The sequence below is a fragment of the Nicotiana attenuata genome, chromosome 12 (assembly GCF_001879085.1).
Source record: "Nicotiana attenuata strain UT chromosome 12, NIATTr2, whole genome shotgun sequence".
Taxonomy (NCBI): Eukaryota; Viridiplantae; Streptophyta; class Magnoliopsida; order Solanales; family Solanaceae; genus Nicotiana; species Nicotiana attenuata.
This window is the reverse complement of record NC_032000.1, coordinates 21,278,194-21,295,549: the sequence shown is the minus strand read 5'-3', so window position 1 is coordinate 21,295,549 and position 17,356 is coordinate 21,278,194. Positions and strand designations below refer to the sequence as shown.

The 17,356-nt window shown below is 38.9% G+C and overlaps 2 protein-coding genes across 7 annotated transcripts; both read right to left on the bottom strand.

Annotated features, from left to right (window-relative positions):
• LOC109235403 (ultraviolet-B receptor UVR8) lies at positions 8,825-11,905 on the bottom strand. Of its 5 annotated transcripts, none has more exons than XM_019401494.1 (3): positions 11,320-11,895; positions 10,104-10,256; positions 8,825-9,522 (listed from the first exon to the last, which is right to left on the bottom strand). In XM_019401494.1, the coding sequence occupies exons 1-3, from the start codon at positions 11,537-11,539 to the stop codon at positions 9,461-9,463; spliced, it is 435 nt and encodes a 144-aa protein (XP_019257039.1). In that variant the 5' UTR covers positions 11,540-11,895; the 3' UTR covers positions 8,825-9,460. The 5 variants fall into 5 exon arrangements, 2 of the variants coding, with proteins under 2 accessions (XP_019257039.1, XP_019257038.1); XR_002069385.1 differs by having other exon boundaries at positions 8,826-9,566; positions 10,104-10,505; positions 11,053-11,899; XR_002069386.1 differs by having other exon boundaries at positions 8,827-9,566; positions 10,104-10,505; positions 11,320-11,898.
• On the bottom strand, positions 15,240-16,848 carry LOC109235402 (uncharacterized protein At1g27050). Of its 2 annotated transcripts, XM_019401492.1 has the most exons (3): positions 16,417-16,848; positions 15,645-15,865; positions 15,240-15,590 (listed from the first exon to the last, which is right to left on the bottom strand). In XM_019401492.1, the coding sequence occupies exons 1-3, from the start codon at positions 16,762-16,764 to the stop codon at positions 15,536-15,538; spliced, it is 624 nt and encodes a 207-aa protein (XP_019257037.1). In that variant the 5' UTR covers positions 16,765-16,848; the 3' UTR covers positions 15,240-15,535. The 2 variants fall into 2 exon arrangements, with proteins under 2 accessions (XP_019257037.1, XP_019257036.1); XM_019401491.1 differs by having other exon boundaries at positions 15,240-15,865.

Here is a 17,356-nt window from a genome sequence, read left to right as displayed (position 1 = left end):
CACAATACACTATATAAGAACCAGAAACTGATGGTAGAACTAGAACAGGAGCTGTGGTCAAGGCGGTCTTAAGCTTCTGAAAGCTCTTCTCACACACATACGACCACCTGAAAGGACACCCTTCTGGGTCAATTTGGTCAAGGGCGAGGCAATAGACGAGAAACCCTGCACGAAGCAACGATAATAACCAGCCAACCCTAGAAAGCTCCGAACCACTGTAGCTGAGGATGGTTTGGGATAACTCTAAACCGTCTCTATCTTCTTCGGATCCACCTGAATCCACTCACTAGACACCGCGTGCCCCAAGAACGCCACTGAACTGAGCCAAAACTCATACTTGGAGAACTTGGTATAAAGTTTCTCCTCCCTCAACCGCTGCAACACAATCCTCAAATATTGGGCATGCTCCTCCTAGCTACGAGAGTACACCAAGATATCATCAATGAATACAATGATAAACGAGTTGAGATAAGGCTGAAACACTGTTCATCATATGCATGAACGGTGCTGGGGCGTTGGTCAATCCAAAAGACATCACAAGGAACTCATAATGACCATATCGGGTCCTGAATGTTTTCTTTAGAATATCCGAATCCCGAATCTTCAACTGGTGATACCCTGACCTCAAATAAATCTTGGAGAACACCCTCGCTCCCTGAAGCTGGTCAAATAGATCATCAATATGCGGCAAAGGATACTTGTTTTTTATTGTGACTTTGTTCAACTGCCTATAATCAATGCACATTCTCATAGTACCATCCTTCTTCTTCACAAAGAGAATCGGTGCACCCCAAGGTGACACACTAGGCCTAATAAACCCCTTATCAAGGAGTTCCTGAAGTTGCTCTTTCAACTTATTCAACTCAGCCGGTGCCATATGGTATGGAGGAATAGAAATGGGCTGAGTGGCCGGCACCAAGTCAATACCAAAGTCAATCCGACAGGTCTGCAGGAAACACATCCGGAAAATCTCGCACTACCGGAACCGAGTCAATAGTAGAGGCCTCAACACCAACATCCTTCACAAAGGCCAAATAAGATAAACAACCCTTTCCAATCATACGTTGGGCCTTCATGTATGAAATCACTCTACTGGGAACATAGTCTAGAGAACCTCGCCACTCAATCCGCGGCGACCCCGGCATCGCCATCACGGTCTTAGCGTGACAATCCAGAACAGCATGACATGTGTGAGCACGTGATTTTTGCCCTATATATGAATCATTCCCAAAATTCAAACAAAATAATTTCTTTTCATTATTTGCAATTTTTTTTTTGAATTTTGTGGCATTTTTGAGTTAGTTGTTTGCATTTGTTTGTGCATGTTTATTTTATTTAATTCATGAAAAATACAAAAAATATGTTGCATTTGCATTCAGGATTTAATTTGGCATTTTTAAATTAGTTAGTAATCTATTTGTGTTACAAAAATAGAAAATCACAAAAATAATGCATTTTGCATTTAGCGGCAAATCTTGCAGTTTTCTTTTAATTTGGTATTTAATTAGTTGTTGTAAATATTATTTTGAACATTAATCTAATTTGGTAGGATAATTTTGGTTTAGAATTAATGTAGGTTTTATTTAGAAAAGAAAGAAAAAGATTTGAAATTGAAAAGAAATGGAAAGAAAAGAATAGAAATATAAGTCTGTTTGGGCCATCTTTAATTTCAAAACCCCAGGCCCAAACGTTTTCCCCAAACCCACTCCCATACCCGTCCAAACTGGTCCACGACCCGCCCCAGAACCCGGTCTTTCCCCCCCTCCTAAACGACGTCGTCTAGTAACTTTCAATCAGGACCGTCGAGGTTTTCTTTAATCTAACGGTCCTGAAGCCTAGGTTACTAAGTATATATATGTCCGAACCCCTGCACCCCCCCCCCCCCGTGTCGTCTCTCTCATTTCACCCCAAAACAGAGCCCTGTAACGCCGCCGCGCTCCGCAGCCGGAAATCGCCTCACGGCGGCGGCCGGCCTCCGTTCCCGTCCAAATTAACACCCTTAAATCCTTTTCTCCTCCTCTCTCCATATCTGGCCTTAGATTCACTCAAAACACAGTCGAACTGCTCGAATATTGGATCAAAAACCTCCGGCCAAGACGCAAAGTTATCCAAATCCAACCAAATGAACACCCTAGGACCGCCTTGTTCTCCTCTTTCAAACCCCCCGAACCCTGTCCTTCGAATCCAACCAGAAATGCTCGAATATTGATTTGAAGTTTTCCGGCCATGATGTCACTCCGTCCAAACCACGCCAAATTAGCACCAAATCATCCCCGTCCTTCCCTCATCCTATATCCGTCCTCCTTCCCTTTTGAATATCGACCAAGTTTTCCAAATTTTGAATCTAAGATTTGAATTGAGGATTGATCCGGAACTCAAGCATGCAAGGCCCTTCTCTGGTTTCCTTAGTCCTAAGCCTGCCCCAGGCTAATGCTTTTATCAGTGCCTGGACAAAGAAAGGGTTTTTGACATTGTAGCAGGGGGTTAAATTAGAAGTTCAACTTTGAATCCGAGTCGGTGGGTGAGCTCTCTTTTTGCTTCATCTTCTTTTTCTCTCTTCGTTGTATACTTGGCCTTTTGCTTCATCTCTTCTTTCTGTTTGTTTAATCAAACTGCCATTCGAACAAGGTGTCAGATTAAATTGAGTTTGTCACTCTGCTATTTTGGTTGTTCGTAGTTTGCGTTCAAATCCTGATTTCTTTACCTTTTAATTACCTTCATGATTGAATGATTTAGAGTGTTAGGTTTTGATTAATTTTGTTAATACTGTCCTGCCTCGATCTTTTCTAGTTTGGTTTTGTGTTGATTCATGAGCACTTTTGATAATCTGATTTAGTTTCAATTGCCTAATTACCGGTTCACTGATTCTTAAGTTTAATTGCTTGATTGTTTAACTAGTTTAATTTTTAGGATTTTTCTGGTTATAGCTGAATAGGATAGGATCTTGTTTAACCACGGTTAGTTCTTGACCAGTTACTAGGGTAACAGGGGAATGGTCTGGTTTAGCTCAGTAATTCCAAGAGGGTTCAAAGGGTAGTTTAGGCATGAAAAAGGGTAGTTTCATTAAGATTGGTAAAATCAAAACCAAGGCAAGGATAGAATAGGAATTGTAATGGGTATAGACCTTTCTAGAGTGGGCTATAGTATAGATTTCAATAGAATAGGTATAGTTACTTGTGTAACAAGTCAGAAAATAAAGGGTAGAAAATAGAACTAGAATAGGGACTAAGGGGTAAAAAAAAAATCTGAAATTGGACCCTAAGTTCACCTATAAATAGGTATTCATTTGCCTTGATTCACAAGTTTTGGAACCTCTAAAATTCCCCAAAAAAAAATAACATTCTTCAAGTTTTCATTAACAGAAATTCGAATCCAAACCCCTTTAGATCTTAGCTTTTCTTCAAAAAATTCAAAAAAAAAAAGAATAAAAAATACAAAAGAGGCTGCTACTGTTCCATCGGATTTCAGTTTTGAAATTTGAAAGATTCTCATCTCTGAATCAATTTTGGTTTTCACCTTCTGACTCGGCTTTGAAATGGCTTGAAAGTTAGTCAATGTGGGCAGATTTGAGTGTTTTGGTTGTTAAGAATAGGGTATCAGTGTTCAGATTTAATTTCTCTGGGTTTTGAATTGTTGAGTCTGCTGTTCCATTGAATTTTGGAGTTAGTTTCTGTGGTTTCATCGTTGGATCTGTGGCTGTCTGTTGCTGTGTTCAGTCCCTGCTGAAATCTAGCTCCTGATTCCCCTTGGTTCACTTTTCTATCATTTCAGGCACATTTTTGTAACCATGCTGGCTGTGAAATAGATTGGAGAAAAATGAATTGAAATGAAGATGTTGAAGCATGAGATATGTTTCAGCTTGTTGGAATAATTTGTTCACTTGCTGCAATGTTTTAATTACTCTATATTTGTAGTTGATTTGTAATTAGTGTTAGAAATGATCTTTGTACTAGTTCCATTTCATCCCCTCCCTGATTCCTTCAAGTGTTAAGTGTTCAAGTCCATTGAAGAGTTGTAAAATATTTAAATGCTGGTAGTATAAACTGATCTGCAGTCCATAGTAGTTAAAGGTAGTAGGCGATTCGAGATTCATCTGGTTCTATCACTGATTCAGTGTGTGTGAACTGGATATTTCTCTAATAGTTTGGCCAAGTAGTATAATTGAACTTATATTGTTCCTATAACTTAAGCTGTAGTGGTAATGACTCATTTCAGGTGCGTTTTTTCATAGTTTTTCCACCATGCTTTAAGGGCTAGTTTAGATTTCAGATTTGGAATATTGCATAATCCAGAAATGCTTGTAGGATTGATATATATGTTCATGCTAGTTTTAATTTTGAGAACACCTGACTAGAATTTATGTATCTTCGAATAGCTTCCAGCACGCCTGGGTTTCCTTCATGTTCATATGGTCATGTGTAACGTGTCTTTATGTTGTTAAAAGATGTTGCCAGTTTCGTTCCTGAATTCGAGAACAAGAGCTAATTGAAAGTTGCTATGAATTTGATTGCGTCAACTTAAATTGCTCCGTTTGCTAGTAGGCTGTTGATGAGTATTTAGGTTGGCTGGGCTTGTTATAGTTTTAGGAAACTGTTAGTTTGAGCCTATTTAACAAGTAAACTGTTGAGACAACAATGTTATGTGGCAGGTCCATTTCGCGATAATATGCTTTTGGCCCATCCCTTCTTTAATGACAAAGCTGATTACTTCCTTACTTCCATTTCGCGATAATATGCTGTTACCCCTAAAGCTCTCATGTCTTGCAATAATCTTAGAGTAGTTTAAGAAAAATACCTTATAAACATCCGTAGTTTGTCTTAGTTGAGTAACGCCCTTTAGGATAGTTCGAGGTGCAACGTGCCAAATAAAAATGACAATTGCGGGGCCCTCAATAAATGCTATAAAATACTTAGACTTCGGGATGAGCCGTTTTAGCGAATTTCACGGCTTTCCCCAAAGATAATAACACGTTAGCCTCTTTAAGCGCGTCTTTTAATAACATTTACCTTCCTAAAAGTGGGTGCACATTTATATGACCCAAATCCAAATCTCAACGAAGTCAAAATGTGTTAACAATCACGGGTGCACTGGTGCGACGTGGTTCGAGATGCATTTTCACGACGTTGCAATTCTATTAAAAATAAAAAATAATGAAAGCGGTTTACTAATAAAAGCATAGGTTAGAATATGTTTTAAAAATCAGATAAGAGTAAATACAACAGTTGAGCGACCGTGCTAGAACCACGGAATCCGGGAGTGCCTAACACTTTCTCCCGGGTTAACAGCATTCCTTACTCGGAGTTCTGGTTCGCGGACTGTTAACAGAGTCATAATTTCCTCGGATCGGGATTCAAACGGTGACTTGGGACACCATTAATCTCCCAAGTGGCGACTCTGAATATTAATAGTAAATCCCGTTCCGACTGTCCTTTAATTGAAAAAACTCCTTTGCGCCCTCACAGGTGTAGCGAAAAAGGAGGTGTGACAACATGGAGACAACCAGTCCATACCCAAGATCACATAGAAATCAACCTCACTAAGCAACAAGAGATCAACTCTAGTCTTTAATGCCCCAATTGTCACTATACACAACCGATATACACGGTCCACAACAATAGTATCGCCAACCGGCATAGATACATGAACAGATGCAACTAGAGACTCGCGGGGCATATCCAGTAATGAGCAAAAATACGATGATACATACGAATAAGTGAAACCAGGGTCAAATAATATAGAGGCATCCATGTGGCAAACTGAGACAATACATGTGATCACTGCATCTGAAGCAATGGCATCTGGTCTGGCGGGAAGAGCGTAGAATCGGCCCTGGCCGCCACCTGATCGGCCTCCCCCTCTAGGGTTACCTCTAGATGATTGAGCCTTACCCCCAGCTGGCTGAGCGGGTGGTATAGCTGCTGGTGCTGGTGCCATCAATCGAGAACTCTGCTGTGGGGTCCCACTCAACAACCTAGGGCAATCTCTCTTGATATGACCAAGATCTCCGCACTCTAAACGACCCCTCTTTTGACGAAAATGCTGCTCCTGATACCCCGAGGAACTACCCATAGAAACCTAAGCAGACGAGGCATGGTGAGAACTCTGCGATGTTAGTGCGCTGAATAAAGACTAGCCTGAGTGAGCACTATAAGAACCGTGGCTAACTGATGCACCACGATGAGTTGGTCGAGCCGTCTGAGCATGCTTGTAAGGACAACCCCTACCGTGGAGGAATTGACCCCCGTAAGGAACACCACCAAAACCACCCGATCCACGAGGCCTCTTGGCCTCCCTCTAATCCAGCTCCTGGCTGCGGACTATATGCCGAGCAATATCGACCACCTCATCAAAAGTAGCACCATATACCCTCTCGAGTCATAAGCAACCGCAACTGATATGTGAGGCCATCAATGAACCTTCTGATCTTCTCCTTATCAGTAGGAACGATCTAAATCGCATGAAGGGCCAACTCAGAAAACCTCATCTCGTACTGCATCACAGACATATCATCCTAACGTAACTGCTCAAACTCTCTGCGCAGCTCCTCTTTATGAGACTGCGGCACGAACTTCTCCAAGAAGAGAACAGAGAACTCCTGCCATGTAAGTGGTGCTGCATCAACCGACCTGCACCTCTCATAAGCCTCCCACCATCTGAAGGCAGCCCTAGAAAACTGGATAGTGAAGGAGACCTCATTGGTCTCTAAAATACCTGTTGTACGGAAAATCCTCTAACACTTGTCCAAGAAACCATGGGCATCCTCCAACTCTGCCCCACTGAAAGATGGAGGCTGGAGCCTTCCCAACCTTTTCAATCTCTGCTTCTCATCATCAGTCATAGCACATAGGCCTGAGCAGCTGCAACCAGCTGGGCTGGTAGTGCCCCCGGTGTCTGGAGTCCCTGCATCACCTGCTTTGGTGTGCCGACAGCGGGAGTCTGAGTACCTTCCCCAGCGTGAGAAGTGGCTACTGTGGCTAGAACTGCAATCGCTGATCTCGTCCAAGTCACACCTCTATTTAAGGTTGTATGAAGATGTAGCTGAAGAAGTCGACCACTTATCTCCTCTATTAGCATTTTCTATACTTTTGAACAGTGTCCAACCAGTTCTTTCTGGTAAGTTACTTGATTCATATGTTAAATCTATGAAGTAGTAAACATAAACAGTTAAACCTATTTATAACAGCCTCATTTTTTCTGATATATTTTGGCCGCTATAGTGAAGTGTTGTTATAAAGAATATATATTATAATATAACATAAAAATGGGTTCTGAGAAAAACTTGGCTTTTATAGTAAATGATTATTATATAGAGATGTTATAGAAAGGTCTGGCTGTATGTACACATAATTTCCAAGATTTGATGTCACAACTTTAAGATTTCATGTTACAGGTGTAGCTGTTGGAGCTGGATGGCAGAGCATAGTAGCATATGTTAACATTGGCTGTTACTANAGGAACGATCTAAATCGCATGAAGGGCCAACTCAGAAAAACCTCATCTCGTACTGCATCACAGACATATCATCCTAACGTAACTGCTCAAACTCTCTGCGCAGCTCCTCTTTATGAGACTGCGGCACGAACTTCTCCAAGAAGAGAACAGAGAACTCCTGCCATGTAAGTGGTGCTGCATCAACCGACCTGCACCTCTCATAAGCCTCCCACCATCTGAAGGCAGCCCTAGAAAACTGGATAGTGAAGGAGACCTCATTGGTCTCTAAAATACCTGTTGTACGGAAAATCCTCTAACACTTGTCCAAGAAACCATGGGCATCCTCCAACTCTGCCCCACTGAAAGATGGAGGCTGGAGCCTTCCCAACCTTTTCAATCTCTGCTTCTCATCATCAGTCATAGCACATAGGCCTGAGCAGCTGCAACCAGCTGGGCTGGTAGTGCCCCCGGTGTCTGGAGTCCCTGCATCACCTGCTTTGGTGTGCCGACAGCGGGAGTCTGAGTACCTTCCCCAGCGTGAGAAGTGGCTACTGTGGCTAGAACTGCAATCGCTGATCTCGTCCAAGTCACACCTCTATTTAAGGTTGTGAAACGGTCAATGCAATAGTAATACCCAATAAAGAGTCGAGGTCGAATTCCACAGGGAGATATGAATGGGACTTAGGAGTATATATTATAGTGAATGAGCTTGAATTATCTCCAATTGCACTTCCACAATATTGGGTTGTTTTTAAGTCTAATGTAAACTAAGATTACCAACTAAGAATTGAATCTAGGAAATTGTATTTTGTTGTTTTTCAAATGATATAAAAGGCCTAGGGATATGACCTTCGCCTAGGTGTTTGCCTAATAGGTTGTAAACTTTAAAGCTTGTTTTATTGGTCAGGGTGTATTATAGCCATCAACACTCGAGTACCCACTCAATACCTCTCGGTCAGAGAGTGATTTTGCCCAAATTTGGCTTTCTCAAGTCCAAATGGGTATTGAACAAAACGGTTGATACAAAGCTCAAGTTGGGTTTTACTATATCTAGGTTCAACCTTTTAATTGGACTTATCAATCTCTCGATTGACCCAATTTCTTGTTAGCCAAGTTTGTCACACCTCCTTTTTCACACCCCCGCAAAGGGGTATAAGGGAGTTTTTCCAATTTAAGTGACAATCGAAACGGGATTAATATTTAAGATCAGAGTCGCTACTTGGGATAGTTAATGGTGTCCCAAGTCACCGGTTTAGAATCCCGAATCGAGGAGATTTGACTCTGTTTTAATGTCTACGAAACATAGAAATCCGGGTAAGGAATTTTGTTAACCCGGGAGAAGGTGTTAGACATTCCCGAGTTCCGTGGTTCTAGCACGGTCGCTTTGATCATACTTGGCTCATTAAAATTGTCTAATTACTTATTTTAGAACCTATGTGCATTTGGTAAAATTACTTGCTTCCAAAATGATGGTTAAAGTTTTTAAGAAAAAACTCTAATCAACCTGCTTTCTCTATCCTAACAAGGTGATTAGAAACCAGAAATATACCATCTCTTAGGAATATTACCTTGTAACAATCAATAATTTCACACCACAAAGAAGAAACGTTTTTCACTATTATTACCTGTAACAATCAATTACAGATTTGTCGTGATTACGAGAGTAAAGAAACTATTGGCATACCCTACCTGAATTCTTTAATCTCTGGAGTTCTTATGTTAACAGGCCTGGAATGCTGTGACTAGTCACAGCTATCCAATTTCATTTCAAGCTCATGGCAATAACCCATTGAAACTAAAGCTGTATAGGGCTAGCGAAAGTTTAAGAGAAGCATTTACAGCACTAATTACCAAACTAAACTATGACAAATTATACTAATGAGAACAGATATACAGCACACACCATTCTCAGAAAGCAGCAATTTTGTTAATATAACCAGATGAACAAAGAAATGCAAGTATTAGGCCTACTTTACCTTTTAGTAAGACAAGTGAATGGCGCATACCACAAGCAATTTGCTCGACATGCTTACTCTTGAAGTGCAGCACTTGTACAGGAGAACATCTTGAGACATAATCCCCATGCCCAAGCTGACCAAATGAACCATCTCCACAAGTGAATACGTAACCAGTGTCTGATAATAGTTAAAAATTTACACTCAAAGACAAGTTAAAAGAGGTATTCAGCTAAACAAGAACCATCTCCACAAGTGAATACCACAATTATTATTGCAGCAACAGAACATAAAACATTCATGAATATATCAAACCAAAAAGTTGTACAGCTACTCTAGATGACAACAAAAGTTCATATCATCTGTTCCGCAAAAGCTTTCAATTACCATGAAGAAAAGAACTTTAGGAATAACCTAGTACATAAATAGTTCCTCGCAGAATGGCTCTAACTAGGATATACGGAATTCTGCTTTTCGTCATCTGCACATTTAATATGCACCAAGCATAAATGAATTAACTTTTAACTAGAGATGTCGTGAAACATAATTGAAATCTCAATGCATGAACTTTCAATTTCAACAGAACTAATAATATCTAAATAAGGGCTACTAATGAGTAACTTGAAGTAAAGTATTCCGGAAGCAAAAACCTTATAGTATGAACAAGTATAATCCAATCTCAGATAAGATTTACAGCTGAAGCAGAAAGAAAGAAACCTGACACAAATCCTGAGTGATTCCATCCAGCAGAAGCATGTGTAATAAAGACGCCTTCCAAAGATTCCACATACTTTGGGTGTAAGCAGTTAACCATCTTTCCATGACCTAACTGACCAGATGTACCCCTCCCCCATGTTAGCACTCTTCCACCTGCAAAACTGTATCGGTAAAAAATATACCAAACACGTGGCAGGTACAGGATTCAACATGTGGCAAGCAAATTAAGGTTATCATAGTCAACTTCAAGTCAGCCGGAGTAGTCCAGACGAAGACTGAACACCGATGAGCTGATCAAGGGATCACTCTTCCCGTACAAGATCAAATATGGAACGATTCCTCCAGATGGTCTGAAGCAGCATCCGGAGAGTTATCACCCTTTGAACGGCAATTTTGAGATATCTGCGATCCCCCATTAAACACCATCAGCAGTTACAAGTCAATCATCATAATTATCAGTAATGCCTGCAACGTGTAGGAGTGATTCTAGGGAACGGTTTTGACAAGCTCATCCTATAAATACCCCTCTTCCCCACATCGTATCCCATTCTAACTCTGATATACACGATATTATACTGAAATTATTACTACAGCTTTCCTAATCATCTCCACTGTTCCTCCACCTTCGTCCATTGAAGATTATTCAATAACAATCTTTTTCTCTCATTCTTCATTAATTTGATTATTTTAGCTACATCCTTATTTCCATTACACTGTTTTTCATCAGCAAGGGTTTTAGTTATCTAGGTTTAATCAAGTTGCTTGTGGCCTAATTCCATAAATTTAATTACTTAATCTAATAACCAGATTTTATGTTAAACAAAAACCCCAACAAACTGTGCCTTTTTTCCTTTGAAAAGTAAAAATCTTTCCATTGAATCTCAAACCAAGATGGTATCTTTACACAACAAGCTTTTGTAAAAGTTCAAAATTCTCCATTGGTTCTCACATCAAAATGGTGTCATCTGAACCCCATCAACTTTTAAAAGAAATTCCATTGAAGAGCTCACTCCAAATAGGTGTCATCTGTACAGCAAAACCCTATCAAGTTATTCTTTTATAAAAAGTGAAAAATCAATTCATTGAATCTCAAACCAAAAAGGTGAAATCTTAACTGCAAAAACTTAAACCCCATCAAGTTAAAAACAAATTACAAGGAAATAAATACACAGAACAAAAGAAAAATGCAAATTGGAGAGTAGATAAAAGTGCAGACCAGGAGTGAGGGCAATGACATGGGCACCACCACAGGAAAGATAAGAGATGGGACCAAAAGAAGAGAGAGAATGAATGAGTTGAGGTTGGTGCTCATCTTGGAGTTTTCCTGTTCCTAATTGTCCCTCTGTTCCTGCTCCCCAGCTCCATATTTCTTCTTTTACAAACCCTTCTTCTTCTTGTTCTATAACTCTTTCTGTTTCTTCCATCATTGTGGACATTTGACGGCTTTGTTCCTCTCTTCTCTCTTTTTATTATTGGAATGGAACTTGTTTGCCAACTTTGATTACCTTTCCAGGTTCTATATTCACATTTGAGTACCATGGTCAAAATATTTTAATTTGTAGTGTATACTATATTCAAATACGATATTTGGAATTGGGAGTACTATTAGTTATGAAAATCTTTTATCATAAATTTTTTCTTTGAAAATATTTTCAAATATATAGTATAGTATTCAAAGAAAAAGTAGTCGGACTCTAAATTGCCATTATTGCTCAATTTTATCTTTATTGCTTGGTCTATTTATATCATTGGCGTTAACAAATCATTTACTATTTGCTCTTACCATTAACGAAATTTTATGTGAAATGAGTGAATTCTCATAGAAAAAGTTCAAATTTACCCCTCAAATTTTTTATTACAACAACAACAATAACAACAACCCAGTAAAATTTCAATGGGGTCTGGGGAGGGTACTGTGTATGCAGACCTTATCCCTACCCCGAAGGAGTAGAGAGGCTGTTTCCGGAAGACCCTCGGCTCAAGAAAACAAAAATGAATATCACCACAAAAATCATAGGAAAAATAGGAACAATATGAAATCTAGAAGAAAGATGCAAAGCAAAAGCGAAAGTTAATCAAAAGATCCTGTATTGAAAAGCGAAATAGTAAGACACAAACTATCTTTGACAAAAAACTCTACCAGACTAGTCTTACAAATTTTTTATTATGATTCAAAATTATCTACGGCTAGAGCTTTGTTATGGATCAAGGGCGAAAACGAGACTTTTCCTAACAGTATGATCTTATTAAACCAAAAGTTTAATGAACGATATATTTGCTTAATTTCAACTAGTACACGATAAATTTGACCTTTTTTCCCTTTTTTAAATTTATCTGAGTTTATTGAGATTGAAAATTATCTTGAATTACCGACATTAAAGTATATCCTATGGCAATTTATTCAGTTGTGGGAGGAGTATAAAACTACTAAACTATTTTCAGGCAGACTAATCAAATAGCGAAAAGTATATTACGAATATAAAGTTGTTGAAGATTTTTCCTTACAATAATTAATAAGATTCTATAGAATAATTATAGTTCGTATGAGATCAAAAATAGCCTCTTGTTAAATTGAAATGGAAGTGATGAAATTGAGAACTGGCGAGAGTTTTATTCTTGCGTTTTTTTCTAACCACAAGGTGTCAACAAACTTCCTAACCAATTTTTATAAATTAATTGGCTTTACTTTTTGTACGCATGTAGTTTCAATGAAGAATATCAAAGAAACCAGAAACCAATGCTAGCTCCTTGACTAAAATAGAACAGATTTCACTCCAAGTCAAGATACCAAGTTTAAGTATATCATGGAGACCACCCAACGATTCTGGTTGGATTGTAACTACTCCTCCATTCTTGACCAGAAATCTCGGGTTCAAGCCCTCCATTCTTGACCAGAAATCTCGGGTTCAAGCCCAGAGAATGAAATTGTCTTTGTAAAAAGCACCTTACTCCCAAAAATAAATAAGAGATTCAAATAAAATCTCGAGCATTGAAGATATACCTGCATTATCTGGAATTCTTGATCAGTGACAAAAATGGAATATCCAGGCTCCTCTTGACTTCTAAACAAGATTACTACACTCATTAACAACAAAGATTGGCCTAAAGCTGAGAACTTATTGGACATTCATTCGAAGACTTGGGAACTCATCAAGAAATGTGAAGGTTGCTTAAAGCCGATCAACCAAAAAGAATCAACTAGTTTAGTTTTGGTCTGAGTAGGCTTATAATAAGGACTACCCTAGCCCTGGAACTGGCCTGGCCGTCCTTTGTTTTTCTGGAATCAGCAAAAAACAGCTCTCCTGCAACTATGTAACTAACATTTGGCTTAAGATAATCCCAAAATAGGAGTACTCCATGGTTGAAGTGAAGTTCTTATGTTGAAATTTAGCAACAATACCACTTGCAGCTGAGGATTTCTCAGCACGAAAAGAAGCATCAGTGTTCGTTTATGCTTTATACAATCAGCTGAAGAAGATTGCACGGGCAAAGTGCTGTTTGTTAATCTCTGAAAATACATAGCAATCAACGCAGCTTTGTCGAGAGGAAGTACCTCTTCCACATGAATCCCCCTAGATGTCCAATCCTCCCTACTTTTGCGTAGATACCACACAATGACATTCTTCTTCTTTTTCCTATAAAGTAACATCAATTTCTATTTTATTTTGATAATAATGGTGTATGTGCCAGCTTGCGTGCAATTTAGTAGTTCCACCAAGTACCTGCTACCTCCCACTAGCACAGGTACCAGGTAACTCTATCCACCAAAACCTATGAAAATGGAAAGAAATCATCTAGTTCTTTTGCATCTGCTAGTTTCCCAAGGTATTCTATCTAATGACATTATGATCATACTAAGAGCTATCAGTTCACTCTCATTCTTGCTAGAAAAAGATTGAGCCAATAAAAGCATCAACACACTTATCCATCTCCAATCAGTCAAGTTCTAGAGGTTATTATGTCACAAATTTATAGAATAAGTACTCCATAAACCCCTCAGCCTCACCACAACAGGGTCAAATAACATCAACATCCGTTGTTCTCTCACATACTCATGTCTTAGAGTTGACGTGATATTTACTCAAAGTTTTAATTTTTTAACCATGACACCATTCCTTATCCCTGGTTCTCTGGTTCAATCCCAGAGAATGCCTTATACAATCATACCCCTGTTGAGCAAAGGACGTACAGTGATTTACCTGAATATTCCTCTGATTGATGGTAACGCAACTCCTTATACGCAAAATTCTGCAAAAGATCAATAGCAATCTGCAGCATAACAGAGCCAGTCAGATTAGATATTCCTCTTTTCAAGTTATCTTGCAATGCACCCTCCCAGCTAAATTGGTACAGTTGCTGCAGGATTCTCTGGAATAAAACACTGAAAGGATCATAAAACATTTATACTTGAAACAAAATGACGTTTCTTCCTATGAAAAAGAATTTTTTTTTACCTAACTTGCAACACAGCAAGAAGTTGGGAGGGGGAGGCCTATATAGAACCCAAAAAAAAAACCTGTAATCAAGCATCATCTTCATTTGCATCATATGATACTGTTCAGCAAATGAGTATGAAACTATGAGAAAGCGGTAGTTGCTAGGATTCAAGATGGCCCTCTTATCATTTTTTAGTGTATAACATAAAGAACAAAATCAACTGCTTCGACTCTCCTAAGCACACAAAATATAACTGCTTCGACTCTCCTAAGCACACAATAACAAACCTCTGATTCAACATTTACAGACATCATGCAGACTCTCATAACTTATCAATAAGGTAGGGTGCAACAACATTTTGTCATAGTCAGCTTCAAAATAGCAAGGTCTCAAGGCGCCATCAAGAATACCATCAGTATGTACCAAATAAGATAATTAACACAGGGTGAATTAGCCATACAAGATTATGTAGAAAGTGGCTGCTTGTTGCAAACTGCACCTGCCTTTTTATATATGACACAAGCTAAAAGCCACGACAGGAAAAGCGGATTCTTCTACATCCCCGTTGCAGCTGGACAATCCAAAATATATAATGTTAAGCTCATCAGCGCTGCCAACTTCTTCCAAGTTGTATGCTGCAAGTACAAGTATTGGGGAACCCAAGAATAGTAACAACATCTATCTTTTGGACAAAATCCAAATCAAGGAACACTATCTTATTTGCTAAGACAGAAGCACATATGAATTACATACTCAAATAAAAAAATCTTACGTACATGATTATTATCTAATGCTTGTATTACACAGAGAAGGAAAAACAAACAAGATCTGAACCTTACTGAAAACACATTTAGAACTGAAAATCACCCCAACTAATCTGCAATAAAAACTCAGCCTTTTACCTAACCTCATAAATAAAAGCTCTAATATTACTTGAGAAAGCCATATCGCTAATGTTACAAGTGAGGCAATCCCTCATTAACCATGACCATAAGTTACAGAATATCATCATAGGCAACAATTTCCCTACCCTTGTACGGCTCAACCAGCCTTGTACTAACATGTCCACGACCATTATCGCCAGCATTATCAGGCTCACCCAGCCTTGTACTAACATGTCCACGACCATTATTGCCAGCATTATCATTATCCTCGTCTTTGGGGTTCACTATTGCTGATCCCAGTCTGTTACCTCTCCCGTGCTTACTTAATGGAATCTCGGCTCTAACTAGCTTAGATGCAACCGTTGATGTGGATAGATCATCCTTTCGCATCACGCCTTCCTTCCATTGTGGGATATGGTCAGTTGCCCATATTACCTGTACCTGTCATCTCCAACAAAATTAAAGTAAAAAATATATATCAGCTCTCAATTCTACTACCTCTATACACTGTCACTGTAAAAAAAATTCAAAACTGTCAGGTCACGAATTTCAGATCCGAGATGGTAATTAGCATGCTACAACCTGTTAAACTATACTTATTGTGCAAAAACTACTTACATAGTCTATGTATAATATTAAAATCCATACAATTATACCAACTAAAGTGATACTCACATACCAAAATTTGTAGTCTAAAAAAAAAAGCAAGAATTTAACACCAAAAAAGTTGCAAACTTGGCAAGAATACTATTAGATGCGCAAAAACTACTTACATTGTCCATATATATAATTAAATCAACACAATTATGCCAAAAAATGTGATACCCACATACCAAAATTCTTGGCCAAGCTGGGACTTAGTATAAATTATCGAACCATGGATTCAACTAGACATCTTAATATCAAAAGATCAAAAAACACCAATGAAGTTGCAATCTTGGCAAGAATTTCTACTATTAGAAGATATAACTTAAGAGAAAAAGAGTGCATACTGGTTTGGAGTGGAGAGTAATGGGGAAAGAGGAATCTACAGCAGCATTAACAGCAGACTGAGCAGAATCATAGGAACGGAAAGTGATGTAAGCGAGACCATTGGGGTCTATACGGGTGCGAGAGATGGAACCATAAATCTCAAAACGAGATTTAAGGTCAAGTACTGAGCAATCAGTAGGAACCCCAATAACTACCACACCACCGGGCTGCTGCTTGGTGGTGGAAGAGGAGGTGTTTTCCGGTAAAGGGTCATCGGAGACGGCGTCGGTAGGTGGAGGACGGCGGCGCTTGGGGAAGGAGTAAGGGACGTGGCGAGGGAAGTGGGTTCTGTCTCTCTTGCGGCCCATGATTTTTGGGTTCTACTTGGACTTCGTAGTGTACAAGTTTAAGCTGCTATGAGAAGTACCAAAGATATTTGGACTATTTATTCCTTTTGGGATTAGTTATTTAATTAGCTAAGTTTGATACCTTATTTATTTTAAATAAATATCCTTTTAAAAAATTATATTTCATAGCTATCTTTTAATTTTTTATAGCCAAATATATATTTATGGTCACCTTCTACCCTTAAGCCATAAAATAAGCTTTGTATTAATTTTCTCTCTCCACTCAAATTTCCCATATCCGTTCAAATTTCTCGTATCCTCTATCCCATATCTATTCTCCCTCTCTCTCTCATCTTCCACCTTCATCTCACTTTTACAGAGCTTCTCAAAGATATTTTTATTTGTATAGTTTCGAATCTCATCTCTTTGCCATGGATTTGAACTGTAAAGTTTTGAAGTTTATGATGAAAACTCCGGCTGATTCCTGTTAGCGAATCTGCTCCCGTTACATCTTGAAGTATGTGGTAGGATTGGTCTGTACCTCAATTTGAAGATAACCATATATTATTCGACCTAATTTTTGGAGAAAGAATCAATCCATGACTTCTCTTCG

What these genes read in the sequence shown, in the direction of transcription:
- LOC109235403 (XM_019401493.1), bottom strand. Translation starts at nt 11,539, where the DNA reads ATGTCCACAATGATGGAAGAAACAGAAAGAGTTATAGAACAAGAAGAA. An exon ending in TGTCATTGCCCTCACTCCTG is followed by an intron (nt 10,257 to 11,319) that starts GTCTGCACTTTT and finishes ACAGTTTTGCAG; the next exon opens with GTGGAAGAGTGCTAACATGG. An exon ending in TCACTCAGGATTTGTGTCAG is followed by an intron (nt 9,567 to 10,103) that starts GTTTCTTTCTTT and finishes AACTATTATCAG; the next exon opens with ACACTGGTTACGTATTCACT.
- LOC109235402 (XM_019401491.1), bottom strand. Translation starts at nt 16,764, where the DNA reads ATGGGCCGCAAGAGAGACAGAACCCACTTCCCTCGCCACGTCCCTTAC. An exon ending in TTACTCTCCACTCCAAACCA is followed by an intron (nt 15,866 to 16,416) that starts GTATGCACTCTT and finishes TGGAGATGACAG; the next exon opens with GTACAGGTAATATGGGCAAC.